General features: G+C 37.9%; 1 protein-coding gene across 10 annotated transcripts in view; it reads right to left on the bottom strand.

Annotated features, from left to right (window-relative positions):
* LOC121324101 (LIM and calponin homology domains-containing protein 1-like) overlaps positions 1–18,167 on the bottom strand; it is a 156,045-nt gene that overhangs the window by 51,384 nt on the left and 86,494 nt on the right. For 8 of the 10 annotated variants that reach the window (XM_041265575.1, XM_041265593.1, XM_041265584.1 and 5 more), the window contains 2 exons: positions 7,662–7,914; positions 6,146–6,424 (listed from right to left, as the gene is read on the bottom strand). In XM_041265575.1, the coding sequence (XP_041121509.1) occupies positions 6,146–6,424; positions 7,662–7,914 (532 nt within the window). The remainder of the gene's footprint in view (positions 1–6,145; positions 6,425–7,661; positions 7,915–18,167) is intronic. The other 2 variants (XM_041265619.1, XM_041265627.1) reach the window with 1 other exon arrangement.

Raw genomic sequence — 18,167 nt, 5'->3', positions numbered from 1 at the left:
CTTTTTTTCATGGGAACAGTTGTTTCCTTGCATAGAAAAAAAAGGTTCTCTTAATCCTATCTGCCGGCATTGATGTCAGGGGGCTGCATGCAGTAACTCACAACTGTTGTACTGACCTCGAGATGCCATCCAGACAGCACATATTTTTTCACATAGCACAATATGAAAGGTCTCTGACCACCAATAAACTATGAACAGAAATAACCTGTGCATACATGAAATGTCATTGAATGTTTAATAGCAAACAATCATCTTTCTACGTTAAATTACAATACATTCATGTTGATGAATTTTACATTCATTACCAATAGAAAAGTACTAATCTTCATTTATATTATATTCATACTACACAAACATTTTGGACTCTCATAATATGGATTTAAAATATTTTAAAAAATGCCACTAGAAAGGCTCTTTACTCCCCTTGGTTGCTTGCTCACAAATTCAAATGTGCTACATGCTGGTATAGGCACAACAGGTAATGTGGTAAAAGATTAAAATTATCATCTTTAAGTGGTGCTAACAGAAGAGGTCTAACAAAGCCTAACTGCTCGAAACTGATTGGCAGGACTGGGACCAGCTTTGCTGCATAGCCTAATGTCTGCAATATCAGAACATTAACTGTCTGCCAGAAACAAAGCACAATAAAAAAAGTAATAAATTGTACTATAAATTGAAAAACACCTTTCTTTACAGTATCAACTTAGAAAGGAAAGATATCGAATAATATATTTAAAATGTACCCTGATCTAGTTTTCATTCTATCCTCTTTATAATTTATTAATATCAGAGGTTAGCAAGGCTAGAAAATCTGGAACCGAGTACCCGCTGTGAAAAATACCCTTTATCTTTTTTGTGCGTGATACGTATTTAAGTACTATATAGTAAACATACATTTAGTCTCTTCAGATCTGTAGGTCTCTGTAGCCTTTTGAAGTACTGGAAACTAACAAATAATCATCATAATAATAATAATAATAATAATAACAACAATAACAACACTAAACAGTCTCCATTTGAATATAGTTATTAATGTTAAATGTGCTTCATGCTGTGTGTGATTCTCTGCGATATCTACTGGCCACATTCCGCTGCTGCTGCGGTTTAAAAGCATGGCATCCAGCAAGGCAGCATTGTGTGGAATTTCTTTACCAAAGCAGGAGAAAACAGAATTTGCAAACTCTACCAAATAAATATTTCATTCAAAGGAGATAGCACTAGCACATTTGCTTAATGTGCTCCACAAATATTTTTTATTTAATCCAAAACAAATTAGCTAAGCATTTCCTAAGTGTGTGAGTAGTATTTTACTCATACTGATTTAATTGTGTACTGTGCACCTTTTTTTTTCTTGTTAATCTACTTCATAAAGTCAAATGCATGTTTACGGTTTTCAGTGTGTTTGGGGATACACCGCTGACAATGCTGTATATTTTTTTTTTTTGTTCGTTTTTAAATAAAGGCTACTTATTATCTTTTTATCTGTGCGATAACTGTAGATAAAGCATTCCATATTGGAGGCCACACGGTTATTAAATTCAACAGGATGTGACATTGTTTTCTTTCCGATTTAGTTCCTGAGAAGAACAGGGTCGCAGCAGTTATTATTATTGAGGTGTACTTGCCTCTGTGTGTTATTGTTTTCTGTAAAACCTGTCAGTTAAGAAAAGGCTTAATTTAAAGCTTGCCTTAACGTTGTCTTTACTACGCCGGCCAGAGACCGGCGGGTACAACTGCGTTGTCGTATTTTCTACATTTTCTTTAAATTTTCAAATTGATACCCGGGTAGTAAAAACAGACCCAGGTCGGGTAATTTTAAACCCCACATGTATCCGTACCGACCCCTAATAAATAAATAAATAAATCTGAAACATTTTACTGTGCTTTTTTCTTCATTTATAATATGCCATCTTATCTTAAATCCATGATATAAGCAGGCTTTTGGGTAGAGAAGAACAGCCACCTGGTGTCTGTGGACAGTTTGAGCCTCTCCCATTTCTCCAGGTCAGACTGCGTAATGGAGGCCTTTACAAAGAGCTGGGTCTCTCTGTATGGGGCAGGGCCACTCTGAGCTCTCCTTTTGGCCAGGTCATCTCTCTGGACATTGGGGACTGTCACCTGCCCCCTCTCCTCCTCCTCCGAGTCATTCTGAGGGGGCTTGATGAAGGGGTTTTCCCTCCTCGTGAGGATCTCACTGGAGCCTGGGGACCGGGCCTGACTCTCACTGAGCAATAATAAGAATACCAGTTATAAAGGAACTGGACATGGAAACAAGAAATACATTTTAAGAAGTCAAAAGTGTTATTGTAGCTCTCCAGAATGTATCTGACATATTAGTGACCAATGTGAGGAGGAGGAGTCAGGCATCAAAGCTGATTTTAAAAAGTACTAAAGTAACAAAACTAACTGCTGTAATGTTTTTTGACATTTTACGTACTGTTTTCATAAAAGAATTGCATACCGTTTGTATAACTTTTAGTATTTAGTACTTCTCAATAGCTGCTATAAAGACAGCATCAACATAATTTAAATGTATTATTAGGGTTAGCAAAATATCAAAAGTATTTAATCTTTCTGTTTCTGTCCCATACTACTGTAATAGCAAAAGTGCATCAGTTAATATGACTTGTAGCAGTTCTGCAAACTGCAGCAATCTAAAACCATCCACGACACAGCATCAGTGTACCTGCAGAAAGCCGAGCACTGACCCAATACCTCACGACCGTCGAGAAAGCAATGTAACCATGACACAAAACGATCCAATCTATCTGCTTACGTAGTTAATAGCACTTCTATCTCATTACCTTAAATACCTGCAATGCATAGAATCATCTGTATCCTAATCTCACTTTCAGGGCTCAGTATCATATGCTACAAAAGCCCGTCTAATATATGAACCCATGTGATAAAACGCTAACCTCTGAATTATCATCATCAATCACTTCTGACTGAATGGTACTTTATTCCTCCAACAGCTGTACAGTACAATGGCCGGCTGTACCCAGAGCTCAGAATCGTTTTATGGCCTTTGGTTAGAAGGATGAGTTCATTTTAAATCTGTTTTCATTTACTTGTCTTCCTTTATCCTCTATATAAAGCAGATGATAAAAAAATCTGGGTCACTAGGTTTAGCTATCATTTATTATAAAGGCACTTATATTTATAGCATGGATGTCGCTTCTCAAATATAACATATTTTTTATAATATATAAATTTAAAAAATACCAGAATTAACATAGCAATAAAATGCAACATCCCCTTGGATGAATGTGCTAAATGTTTAAACATGCTTTTCCTTGGCGAGAAAAAGAACAGCCACCTGGAGTCTGAGGACAGTTTCAGCCTCTCCTTTTTCTCCAGGTCAGACTGTGTGATAGAGGCCTTTACAAAATGGCTGGGTCTCTGTATGGGGCAGGGCCACTCTGAGCCCTCCTTTTGGCTAGGTCATCTCTCTGGATATTGGAGACTGTCACCTCAGAGTCATTCTGCTGAGGCTTGAGGAAGGGGTTCTCCCTCATAAGAATCTCACTAGAGCCGGAGACTGAGTCTCACGGAGCAGACAAACAACCACCACCACAACAACAACTAGTCCAGTTAGAGGGAAATATAAACTGAAAAGCATACACATGTGTTTGTTAGTTCAAGGACAGAACTTAAAAAACGCAGGGGAAAAACACAGGCAATGACAAGTAAGAGGTATCAATAGTTTCAAGTACTTATGGTATACCAACTGTATATGGTATTTATATATAATATATATATATATATATATATATATATATATATATATATATATATATATTTTTTTTTTTTTTTTTTTTTTTCATTTGTTTACGGCGATATGCACTATTTTTAGAGAATTATCACCTATTTGTTATTCCATTTTTTTTTTTTTTTTTACAAACAGGTAGAAGACAGGTATTCAAAATATTAGCAGCAGACTCATCTCCTTGCTAGAGGGATAGGTAAAGCTGAGTATCATCAGCTTAACAGTGAAAATTAACTCAACGTCTACAAATAACATTACCCAAGGGTAGCTCAACACATACATTTACCACTAGAATAAAATACACAGGCTGCAGCCCAGCTCTGTCTCTCTCATTCTCATACACTTACACACAGTACAAGTAGATTTTTACTCACGTTTACCTAACTTATAACCCCTGGCTTGGTTCAAACCTGTGCCATGTAGAGTAGACATCTGGGCATGATATTAGCTGTTATATTTCCCAATAGCATTCACGATTAATACCCCTTAACTGCATGGGTCCAGCTACAAATTTATATAGACCCATGCAGCTTTTAAGTAAAATTATGACATCAAAAAGATAAGAAAATGTATGCTGCACCTGGTCACTTCTTGTCTATCCAGGGTGTTTCTTGTAACGAGGTGGGTAGCTTTCTTAATGTTCTCCCATTTTTCCTCATCTCTCTGTGAGCACGGCATTGGCAAAAATGTGTTAAGTGGAACTCTGGGTTTCAACTGGTTCATTCTGGCTTTCCTGGTGGCCAGGTCGTCCTTCTCTATGTCCGGCAGTCTCTGCTCCTGCTCTTTCTCCTCTGAGTCAGACTCCCCCTCCTGCTGGCACTTCAGAAAGTCGTTATCTCGACGGAGGATTATATCCGGAGTGGTGGGCTGGCTTTCTTCACTGTCTGGCCTTGGGCTGACATGCCGAGGGTTGAAAAGGTAGATTTTATTCCACACTGGGCCGAAAAGCACGCACCGTACATGCGGTTAGTACAAAGCATCCCCAAGAAAAGAAAACTAAGCTGTAAGTCGGAGCCACTCTACCTCACTCCTAATCAGGTTACCAAGTGAGAGTGCAGGAAACCACCAAGACACACCCGGTGCGATACATTGAAACACATGCTTCCAAATGTGAGTCAAATAAGCATTGAATCCCAGTGCCCAAGGTGCTGTTGGTTGTATCAAATTAAAGTATTTTTGTTAATTCCATAAAAATTCCGGCCTAATGTAGTACATCAGCCTAATGATTACAGATCTGTAACATTGGTAGACCACAGTGGAACTTATATATATATATATATATATATATATATATATATATATATATATATATATATATATGCGAATATAGTATATACTTAATATATATAACATAGATTAGACTCTTATCTGCTGTATGCATTAAGACAAGTGTTTCTGAATAGTAACAACTAAAAATGACAACAAATAAACTAAAAAAAAACATATATGCAAGATAAAAGATTAGGAATCTTTTAGACATTACTAAACTATTTTCCTGGTTTAAAAAAATGTCTGGTAGTTAATTTTCTTTCTTTTTTCCCCCTAAGTACTGCTATAAATAACAGAGGCTTTAATACATATATGAATGTATAAAATGTGTGCACTTCAAAATAAATAACTACATTACAACATTACACAAGAGCTTACAAATAAACCTAGCGTACACTTAACTTGCAGCTTTGCATGACACACATAGGCTTAATCTCAACATGTTAAGTTTATTTCTGGAAAAAGATGCCTCTTCCTGTGCACATAGCTCTTCCAATCTTTAAATCCAGTTGACCAATACCAGTAGCAATGATTTCATGAAGTATCAGTTCACTGCTATAAAATGGAGATTCTTGACTAAGCTGTTTGTCATGTGTTAAATGAACACCTTCCTTAATTGACTTCTAGTTTACTACAGTATACAGCCTTTTTGATTACTTGTGCACATTAAGCAACCACACAACAACAAATGTGAGTAGATTTGTGGATCAGTTGATTTACAGCTAAAATGTATTCTGTATCCAATTCCTTTCATAATAGTTTATTAACTGAAAGACCATAGTTTCAATTTGCTGAGGAAAACATTGCCTCTTCACACTATTAACCCCCCCCCAATGTTTCCCTCCATCAATGAATTAATGCATCACTTCAAAAAACAATGGATGATGCTTCAATAAAGCGTTGCCACATTATTGCACCTTGTTAACGTGAAACTTGATTTAACAAAGGACAACATCTGAAAGGAGAAAACATGATTTCCTTTTCTTTTTTTTTTTCAATTTCCTTTTTTAAGCACAAATTATAATGCACTAAGCAGCCACATCAACTCCAACACCACCACACCAAGTTTAAGCGGTCATTAGGGCACCTCAAAATGATTCAGCTAACCTGCTGCAGCGCACTGATGCTGGCAAGACCCTGATGCCAGCCTTCTCAAGTCTTTGCAGACTTTTCACTTCCTCCTCCTGCTTTCCCTCCCACTTGTGCGGTAGGCTTTCCTTCGGCCTATCAGTTTGGGAATGGCTTCTTCCGATTTCTTGACATTGAACACTATCAACCTGAGACTTCACTGCTCTGTGGCCGGCCTCTTGCTCTGCACGTGAACTGCCGTCGTCTTCACAGCAACCAGAAGTTTCACAGTGTTCTTCTTCTATTGTTTCAGGGTGGCTATTAAGTTATACAATACAGTTTACATGGCAGTCACTATCTCAATAATAAAAAAAAATCGTCTTAGCACAGATATGGATTCAATAAAAAAAAAAAAACAGATAGATAGATTGATAGATAGTTTGGGCTGCAAGTACAGAAAAAGTGTAGACTGGATTGGGCCCTTTTAAAGTTAACACAATGGGGCTTGTACAGCTGCACTTCCACAGTTGAGTCAAGCCCAGCCAGACTGATCAATAATAAATGAAACTACCAAGCCATTATTAAAATGAGTTTTCATCTAGTTCTCATCCATATTTCAGTCCCAAATAACTGCGCAGTGAAAACAAACCAGAGCGATAGCTCAATTACTATCTATCCCCTGTAGCTAGAATTAAAGTGAGCATATCAAATATCTTATATAAATGTGTCAAACCTGTTTGGAATTCATGCTGATGAGGAAGATTTTTTTTTTTTTCTGATATTAGAGTTAAGACTAGCCCCTGTTGTCAATGAAAAGAATAAATGAAACATTAAACAATTATTCTTTTCTTCCTTTAGTTTCTGAATGCCCGGACAATTAAATTGTATAATAAAATCTCACTTCAATGCAACAACTGGAGAGAAAAAGCAGGATGAGGCTTTTAATTCAATCTATAAACTCATAACAAATTCTTAAGAGCTATAGGAAAAAAAAAACTGGGTATGAATATCATCATTTATTCTCCCTATTTTTCTTTATCTAAAACATTTCTCAAAATCACATTGACTTCAATAACTACAGCAAAGGTATTCACATTGTCCCTATGGGGAGCGTCTGAACAGGACCTACACAATGAGCACTGTGCCATGTAACACCTTTGGCCATTGAAACATAGATTTAATCAAATATCTGGAAAATAAATTACTATGTACCTTGTAATAATACCAGTACCTGAAAACTAAAAAAAAATGGTTTAATGGTTAAAATTTCCTACCTAGAGACCAGATCTACAGTATGATAAAGCAATGAGCAGCAGTCACCAGAAAATATCTATCACCCCTTTCCACTGCTTTTATTATCCCCCTGAAAGGCACTGGACAACCTTAAGTGTTAATTATCATTGCTGTGTACAAAGAATAGGAAATGTATCCCTTGATAATCTCTGTAGCAAACTGAATACTGACACCAGCAATGAATGTCCTAGGTTCATACATATGCATGCATTCTAGCAGGCACATATTTGCACATGTTAAGATCAAATCGAAGGGTTATTACCTGAATGGCCGCTCGACCCCGATGGGTGACGTGGCGGTGCTCCAGCTCTTCCGGTACTCCTGTCGTTCTGCCGCCTTCTTGCGCAAAGGAGTGGGGACATAGGCCGTGTGGTTGCTCTTGTTGGGCAGGTACTGATTGAAAGGCATTGCTGATCTTGGCTCGTTGCAAGATGTCCTCCGAGCCAGCATGTCATCTTTCCTCATGTCTGGCATCCTCCTGTGTGGCACGTCCGATTCAGAGTCACTACCGCGACCTACAGAGATAAACACAGGACTCCAGAGAGTTAAAGCAGACTGATTCAGAGTCACCACCATGACGTGTGTACAGAGATACACACAGGACTCCAGAGAGTTAAAGCAGACCCAAACATGATTTTCTTTTGTAATAGATGCAACACCGGTGTCTGCAAGATACATGTAATTATACTAAGCTGGTTCACACATTTAAGTAGAAATTAAACCTCAGCAACACTTGTAATATGTAGAAAGTTTATTGGTGCTTAACAGATGGCATCGTTTGTCGCAAACCCTCATCACTAAAAGTTTGCTGCCTGCCCAATTCCAGTGAAATGGCAAATAATGTTAAATGGAGACGGGTTTAAAATCCAGAAGTGGATTGGCACTGCAAAAAATTTCATTTAGACTTTACGAACCATCATATGTATTGGAATTTGAACTCGCTGTGGTACTAACAACTTCAGCTGGCTAGCCAGGTATTTGGCCTCCAAAAATAAATCTGTTTACATCCGTTACAGCACAAGGATTTTATTTTCCACATTTAAAGCAATTTTACACCATATATAATTTGATTGTTTTCAGCCAATTACACCTGGCTAACCCCAGCTGCAAAGTTCAGAATTTCTTTTCATAAAAACACATTCTTGCTTAATATGTTTACCAGATGTCTTGGATTTTTTTAGGACAGTAAAATAACTACCTGCCAAGGCTGGTTCCATGAAAAAAACAAACAAAAAAAAACAAATGATACATTAAAATCAATAATGCATATCTTCATATAACCATGAGATTAATGTTGTATCATCATACAGTATGTAGGGCATCCTTCGAAGTCACAATCCTGCATAAAAATCACAAGGAAAAAAAAAGGACTGATTTACTGTATTTTTATATGAATTGGTCACATAATATGACTATCGCATCCCACAATCAGTGGAGAGTTTAAGTTATCATAATACACAACAATCACATTGATAAAAATCCAACATTTGTAATGCAACTGGGGATGACTATGACTGAAAATATGTCCAGTTTCTAATATATATATATAATTTTATTATGGGTCCCTTACAGGTCAACTGTGTTACTGTGTCTGTTGAAGCTGCACAGAAATCATAAATTTAAAAATTTTGCCAAGAGTCATGCCAAGTTTCTTCAATGTGCAATCTTTAAAAGCACACACACTTTTTTTTTTTTTTTTTAAATCAAAAGTTGTTTATAGTTTTCCTAAGCCTTAACTTATAATTCAAGTTTATCATTTAATACACCAATTAACATGGAGAAAACTAATCTGTGTTACCGTTGTTTGTTATTGGTAAAGTAACCACAGATATTCCAGAATATCAAAACACTAAATCTTCCATTACACGAATAATGAACTGGGGTTTTGCCATGTATATAATACATGTACTCTTCATCTCTGAAGAACCTATGCATGACTCTAGGTCAGAAGTTCCAGATTAGACACAGTTGTTAAGCATACACTGTACAAAAACAAAATGCTAGTACAAGAGACAAGGAATCTGAAAGCTGTTTGAAAAAGATTTAGGAGTATTCTATTACTAGGGTATGCAGTATCTTTACAAGTTCATTCTTTATTTAGTGCAGTTTTTTTCTCCCTGGTGAAGTGAAAGTTAACTGCCAGATGTTATCACAGCACATGTCTGCATTCTGGAGCTTCTCTCAATAAAACAGCTTCACTTAAAAGCATTCCCTTTAAAAAAAAAAAAAAACTGGTATGGAAAAAGAAAAGTGGTTACCGATGCACAGCTGTCAAAAATACCCAGCAGATTTCTAGAGACCTCAGAAAACGAAACCACATTTAGACTACAATAAAGAAAACACAATTGAGAGTTCTGCAGAGTAATGCTTCAGAATTATTGTATTGTAAATTAGCCATACTATAAAAGTACACCCCAACTTCAATGTTCCCGTGTTGCCAATGACAAGTAAAATACTATTTGTGTAAACCTACATTTATTTTAAATACTGTGTTGTTTATGATGGAGTAATATGCTTAAAGGCTTATAGATACAAAAAAAAAAAAAAAAAAAAAAATCCCCAAATCTTACCTGAAAATACTGTACATGTTTGCTATAAGATTGTCTTCTTTCAAAGCTGCACATGAGTGTATGTATTTATTTCATTAGCTAGCATGTAACCCTTTAAGGGCACAAAACTAAGATTGTTTAAAACTTTAACTATATGAAATCTTCCCAAGATCAGTAAACCAATAATGCTCTTTCAATTAAACACGGGTCTGGAAAGTGCTACCCAACGTTTGATCAAAGAAAGACTGTTGACAGCTTATCATACTCCCCCCGCTGGATGCCTACAAAGCCAGTGCTAGAAGTAGTTGTGTATTATAGTGTAGGCATGTTAATATGATCTCATGCACAAGGGAATCAAGGTAAAGTCGACTTGCATTAGGAGGTAGCATTTCAGGGGACTGGCTCATAATGAAAGCAGTGTGTTATGACAAGGGCTGGTGCACTGGTTTGTGTTTCATTTCGGGCAGTCGCTTTAAATTCTAATTAATCCAGTAAGGTTCATAAAAATCAAATGTCTGCATTGTTTTCTGATATTTGGCTCCACACTGAAGTGCTTTAATGAGGCACAAACTGATCTCTCTCTCTCTCTATTTATTTTTTTTAGGTCAAAATGTACCAGTCAGGTGTTTTTGTTTTTGTTTTGTTTTTGTTGTCATATCATTTTGTAGTATCTGGGATTACATGTTATATAAAATAAATAAATAAATCTAAAACTATGTTCATATAGGTATTATTATTATTATTATATTATTATTATTATTACTACTACCACTACTATCAATCACTCCTAAAAATTATTATTAAAACGAGCATGTTCTCATCACTGAATCAATTATTATTTTGGGGAACTGAGAAAGAAATAAACAAACACAATGCTTATCACACTATCAGATATTCTGGTAATAGATACTGAATTTGCTCATTGATCTTATACAGGTCAAGGGTTCACCTCTATTGAATCACCACAACAAAAAACAAAATAAAATATACCAAAACAAGACAATTAACTATTATGGAGGGAGTACGACTATAAATCATTAAAATCATGGTCTTTCTGTAATAGTGGTGACTAATTTCCTTGGTATTTCCTTATTTCCTTTTTTAAAGTACTGTTGTGCAGTTGCAAGAGAGAATTTGAGAAGTTTATTTATTTTATTACTAATGATGGTTTGAATTAATGTATAAATTACTAACAAAATATAGTTAAGCTTAACAGTTAATATGAGTATGCATGCATGTTACACTAGGAAAATACTGTAAGCAGAAGTTGCCTGGAGTTGATAAACAACTAAAAACTAATGCCTCAAGAGAGAACAGACTGCAAGAAGGGGGTGGAGGCTACTAGATAAGGGGAAAGTACCGAGAACAAACAGTTTGGGAAGGGTGATGTGACAGAAGGCACAAACAGTTTGTGGTGCTGTGACAGGTATGGCCGAGTAGTGATGTCAGGCCAGAATGCTGGAAGAAACAGACAATGCAGTACTGCAAGGCAAAAGATGCTGCGGCGCAGTTTATTTTCAAACAAAAAATAAATTAAATATTTTAACAAAAAACACTGCTCGCAGAGCAAAATAAAAGTTTTTAAATAAAACCACAAACACAAAATGAATAGGTCAGGCTGGGCAAATTGCTGTCACTGTCCCTATTCTTTTAGTTTCAATTTCAGTTTCCCCTTACTCACTTCTCATTCGCTCCTCTGAACACCCACCCCGAGCAGGGAGAACTGCAGGCTTATATATCGTGGCTGAGGGGTTTAACTAGCTAGTAATTATTCTATTACCCCTCAGCCACAATCTGCACAAGATTATTAATGTGGATGGGACTTCCTATCCACTCCAACACAAACATAAAAACACCAGGCTACACCGTCACAAATACAATAAATAAATCATAATACAAAAGTAAATACAAAATAGGGGCAGTGAGTACCCAGTTCTTAAATAAACACAAAATCAAAACAAAACAATACAATAACATGGTGGATGACACCTCGCTTGTCCTCCACATACAAAAAATTTTTATAACAGGGCTTTGCCCTGCCCCCTTTTCATGCACAGGGCTCCTGGCCCTGTTACAGGGGCGTATACTGTATACATGCATTGTTTTGCATGTATGTATAAAAATGTTGTGTGATCTCTGCTGCGTTAGAGAATTTAAGTTCTCTCCAGCACTGTAACCTCACTCTTCGCGCTTGTGTGATTACAATAAACCAACCTCTGGTTTTGAAACTGGAACTTGGTGTGTGACAGATCTCTATTGTTAAAGATGGTGCTGAAGCTGTGAGACCTTACCTCTGACTGACACATATCCAGACAGAACACACCGAGGGAGTACCTTCGTGTTGGGGGACGCTGTGGCTACCCACGTACCCTGGGAGAGTGGTGGACTTTCCCTTAGCCTGTTGCCTACTTCGGGACACGACACAGGGAGACGTCCATGGGGGACTTCCTTAGCCTGTGGCAAGTGATCCAACTGGGTAGGACCATTTTGATTGATTATCGGGGGCGTGTGCATATGTGCTGTAGGATAACATTTTAAGAGGACTGGAGTGTGTCAGTCTATGCAAGTGTTCAGAACCAGTACTTAGATACTTATACTTTTGTTTTCGTGAGAAGTAGTGATATGCCTAAGAGCACACCCTGTCCTTACAGGAGACATGGGGAGACAGGGAACATGGTGCTTGTAGTGCACCAGATGTTATAAACATCTAATCCCGTGTTGGCCGAGATTGTGTGGCAAGAGTTAGGGGTGTGGGCCAAGTCTAAAACGGGACTGTGGTCTAGTGAGTGGGGTGCTCAGTAATGAGGGAGACCCACAAAGCAAAAAAACAATACCCGGTTAAAGCAGAGGCGGTTGCTGCAGTAGAGTCTATTGCAAAAGAGCGGGAAGCTCAAGGAGTGGTGAGACAAAGAACGGGAAGCTCAAGGAGTGGTGAGACAAAGAGCGGGAAGCTGGTAACTACAGACCAGTAAGCCTGACTTCTATTATATGCAAACTTATGGAAACTATAAGAAGATCCAAAATGGAAAATTACCTATATGGTAACAGGGTCCTGGGAGACAGTCAACATGGTTTTAGAAAAGGGAGATCGTGCCTAACTAACTTGCTTGATTTTTTTGAGGATGCAACATCGATAATGGATAATTGCAAAGCATATGACATGGTTTATTTAGATTTCCAGAAAGCTTTTGACAAAGTCCCGCACAAAAGATTAATTCTCAAACTGAACACAGTTGGGATTCAAGGAAACACAGGTACATGGATTAGGGAGTGGTTAACATGTAGAAAACAGAAAGTACTTATTAGAGGAAAAACCTCAGAATGGAGTGTGGTAACCAGTGGTGTACCACAGGGATCAGTATTAGGTCCTCTGCTATTCCTAATCTACATTAATGATTTAGATTCTGGTATAGTAAGCAAACTTGTTAAATTTGCAGATTACACAAAAGTAGGAGGAGTGGCAAACACTGTTGCAGCAGCAAAGGTCATTCAAAATGATCTAGACAAGATTCAGAACTGGGCAGACACATGGCAAATGACATTTAATAGAGAAAAGTGTAAGGTACTGCATGCAGGAAATAAAAATGTACATTATAAATATCATATGGGAGATATTGAAATTGGAGAAGGAATCTATGAAAAAGACCTAGGAGTTTTTGTTGACTCAGAAATGTCTTCATCTAGACAATGTGGGGAAGCTATAAAAAAGGCTAACAAGATGCTCGGATACATTGTGAAAAGTGTTGAATTTAAATCAAGGGAAGTAATGTTAAAACTGTACAATGCACTAGTAAGACCTCATCTTGAATATTGTGTGCAGTTCTGGTCACCTCACTATAAAAAAGATATTGCTGCTCTAGAAAGAGTGCAAAGAAGAGCGACCAGAATTATTCCGGGCTTAAAAGGCATGTCATATGCAGACAGGCTAAAAGAATTTAATCTGTTCAGTCTTGAACAAAGAAGACTACATGGCGACCTAATTCAAGCATTCAAAATTCTAAAAGGTATTGACAGTGTCGACCCAAGGGACTTTTTCAGCCTGAAAAAAGAAACAAGGACCAGGGGTCACAAATGGAGTTTAGAAAAAGGGGCATTCAGAACAGAAAATAGGAGACACTTTTTTACATAGAGAATTGTGAGGCTGGAATCAACTCCCCAGTAATGTTGTCGAAGCTGACACCCTGGGATCCTTCAAGAAGCTGCTTGATGAGATTCTGGGATCAATAAGCTACTAACAACTAAACGAGCAAGATGGGCCGAATGGCCTCCTCTCATTTGTAAACTTTCTTATGTTCTTAAGCTCAAGGTGTTGTGAAACGTTGTAACTCAGCCACAAACTCGTCGGTTTGGCTGGTGAGAAGGCCTGATGGGTCATGGCGGTTGACCATTGATTACACTATGTAACACAATTTTTGTTCCTGGGTAGTAAGTGTTATTACCCAATTGCTTATGCCTCAAAAGTATAGAAAATGGCTATTATTCCCCACAAACTTTGCTTTTGTGACCAGGACAGTGATATTTTGTAATATCTCTATTTCCAATGAGAAAATGGGCAAATGTGTGTCTTTTCGTTCACATAAAGTCAGAAAAAAATAACATATGAATCCGAATTAACATATATTTATAGTATAATCGTAAATCTCGAAAAACTACTTGCTTCTAAATCTTTTGTAGTCATTTTTGTATTACTTTAGTATAAATACATGTTAATTTAGATTCATATGTTGTATTTTTCTGACTTTATGTGAACGAAAAGACACACATTTGCCCGTTTTCCCATTGGAGATAGTGATATTTTGAAATATCACTGTCCTGGTCACAAAAGCAAAGTTTGTGGGGAATAATAGCCATTTTCTATACTTTTGAGGCATAAGCAATTAGGAAATAACACTTACTACCCAGGAACAAAAAAAAAAGATTGTTACACAGTGTTATCAGCAGTTGAATAAAGTAATATCTAAAATGACATCTCTGGTATCAGATCCCCACACAATTTTTGGAGAAATTGGTGATCCACTTACCTAATGAGGGATCAGCACAGGTAGCAGAACTGCGTGCAGTCCTCTGGTGTTTGACACTCATCGCACAAAACATAACTATGCATGCGGTATACTCACCGATTATATGGATATATGTGCACAGAGGGGCAATTAAACAGCATCTGGACAGCCACTGAAACATCCACAAACACTTAAGGATATTTGGAACAAAATTCTAATACATAAAAATCTTAAACATACACTCTCTGTTGTCAAGGTTAAAAGTACACCAGAGCATTAACCCAAGCTGGGAAGAAAGCCAGAACGCTGTGGTTGACTTGCTCACTAGGCGAGCGGCCAGAGAGGGGGCGTTAGAAACAGAAAACGCTGTATAATGTTTTGCTACGGTAGCAATAATAGTTGCATCCGCTAAAACACCAGACACACTGCAGAAGTTACAAACAACGTCGTGGCAGCCAGATGGAGAACTGATACCAGGACTGAAACAAAACACATGTCACAGTACAGCAGGGATTGGTGATGCTTTGGGATCAACGGGTCAACCGTTACAGGAAGAAGTGATGCAGGCATATTACAAGGTAGGTCATAGTGGTGCTGAGGCGACCACTGCATTGGTGCAACGCCACTGTTGGTGGCAAGGCATGAAGATGGATATTGAACAGTACTGTAGTGAATGTATTGTATGCGCAAGCGTGAAAAAGGTAAGCTAGCTAGACCAGAATCATCCAGGGGACCCTGGGAACACATCCAAATTGACTTTACTGTACCACTGCCAATGGCAAAAGGAGGTCTGCAATATTTACTAGTAATTAAAGACAGGTTTAGTAAATGGGTAGAAGTATTTCTGAAAAAGACTAATGACGCATTGACAGTAGCCCCTATGGGGCACACCATTACAAATTGATTCAGATCAAGGCACACATTTTACAGGTAAAATTATGAAACACCTATGCCAAATAACTGCAATGCAGCAGCGTTTTCATATTTCCCCATCATCCCCGAGCTCCGGGATGGTGTAACATACAAATCGCACACAAAGAACCCATCACAAAAAATGATATATAGAACGGCCAAAACTTGGCCGGAAAAATTGCCAGTGGTTCTAATGAAATTAAGAGCCACACCCTGAAAGCAGCTGGGATCAGTCCATAAGGATTAATGACTGGCAAGGTGATGCAATCACCAATGGACCCAGTAGGGAGTCCACTAATTGGACAAATGACAAAATTAACACAACAGCAGTTCATGAAAGCTGTGAGTGAACAGTTACAGGTTTTAAAACAAGATGCAATACTGCAACAGAGACAGTCAGACCTAAATAATGATAAGCAATGGGAAAAGCATAACACTGAAGCGAAGTTTGAAATCAGTGATGAAGGATTACAAAAATTTGCAAATAACTCAGCTTTTGGACCATGATGGATGGGCCCATATATAAAGTGAATGAAGTAATGGGGCCATGCATTGGGGTAAAAAGCAGGAAACAGCCAAGCGGTATTGACTACCAAAAGTAAAAGTGGGTACTATACAGCTGCCAATTAAAAACCTGAAAATCAGAGACATAACTGATAACTAACTGTACTACATTTGTTCTTTGGCAAAAGCACCAGTGATAGTAGCAGCCCGATGGAACCCTCTCACCACCCCAATTACACAAACTGGGTAAAGAAAGGACAATATGTTAAGCTAGAAATAACACCCACAATGGACCCATGACATGGCAACAAAGAACCAAGATCACAGGAACCCACTGTCTGGCAGGACCCTTGAAATGAGCTGGGTAAAGAAGTACAAATAGAAAGCCGTAACAACAACATGATCATATTTTCTAGGATACAAATACATGGTTTGTACTATGATAACGTAACAATGGCATGGCTTCACCCAAGAAACATTGGGTTTTACAATAAACACTTGCATATGGGTACATAAACACAGCAACATTTTTGACTCCAGGGAAAGGGATACTAGTAACTGTCAAAAGAAGGTAACCCTAACAGGTTAAAATCACGGAAAGGGGTCCGGAATGGCATTTGGTAGAAATGGCTCACAATATGCAAGATACGATTGTAAATATAACCTGACCATATGACTGAACGAGGAAACGCGGGCATGGGTATGGCAAAAAGAACTAGGAGGAAACAACACATTAATACAATGCTCCTAACCATATGAATCAATCAATCAAGTCAATCTTTATTTTATATAGAACCTTTCATAGTGGACCACCATCACAAAGCGCTTTATAAGATGAATGGTCTAACATAACCAAGACAGATAACCTTGTAGACAAACGGTCACATAACTGTACATACAAAGAGGTGTTAAAAAATATATTATCAACTTGTGATGACGCCAAGCCTGATAGATGTCCCCCAACAAGACCGTTCCCTGAAATTGGGAGAATTCTTGGCCCAGGAAAGAAAATAGTGCTTAATACTAATTTGGCATTAGCACATATCCAATATAACCTAACAAACGTAGCAGCAATGTTTAATGAACACTGTAAGTCTTCCCCCAGGGTAGGAATATGGTTACAGAAAGTTACAAGCTATTATAATCAGAATATAAAACCCAGATAGCGTAGCAGGTACAATATCAAGAAGCACTCTCAACTGGTAAACCCAAAGAGTCAGGAGGGGACTTTTTAATCATATAGCAGGCTGGTTTGAGGCAGATAACTCAGTTTTGAACTCAGCTGATATATGAGCTGTGGTATTCAATGACAGACACAGCTCATACAGCAGGCAAAGCGTTATATACTAACCAGACTGTGACTCTACAGGGAAATGCAACAATGGCTTTACTAGGAGGAGTAGAGGAGGGGTTATATGACTTGAGTGAAAGGATTGGTTGTAAATTTGTTTGCCAGAGATTTAATAACAGAAATACAACCAGAGATAATGGACATATGAGTGGGGGAGGTACCGCATAAAGCGCACAAAGAATTACAACAACGGCTAGCACCGTACCATGGTACTGCTGAACATGTGATGGGGGCCCTAACAGTAAGGGCACAAGAAAATGGGTAAGAATGCAAGGGTGCATTGGATTCTATGCCCTAGTTCCATATCTGACCCCTAGTAATGTATATAAGGAAGCTTAAAAATCAGACCAATTGGCAAAGTCCACAATCAAACAAACACTGTGTGAACAGCAGCAACCTAGCAAACAATATACTACGAAACTCGGGTGGTCCATTGCCCCTGTTGTTACGAG

This window comes from Polyodon spathula, chromosome 1, assembly GCF_017654505.1.
Source record: "Polyodon spathula isolate WHYD16114869_AA chromosome 1, ASM1765450v1, whole genome shotgun sequence".
Classification (NCBI taxonomy): domain Eukaryota; kingdom Metazoa; phylum Chordata; class Actinopteri; order Acipenseriformes; family Polyodontidae; genus Polyodon; species Polyodon spathula.
Note: the sequence above shows the minus strand (reverse complement) of the source record. Positions and strands in the feature narration are given on the sequence as shown.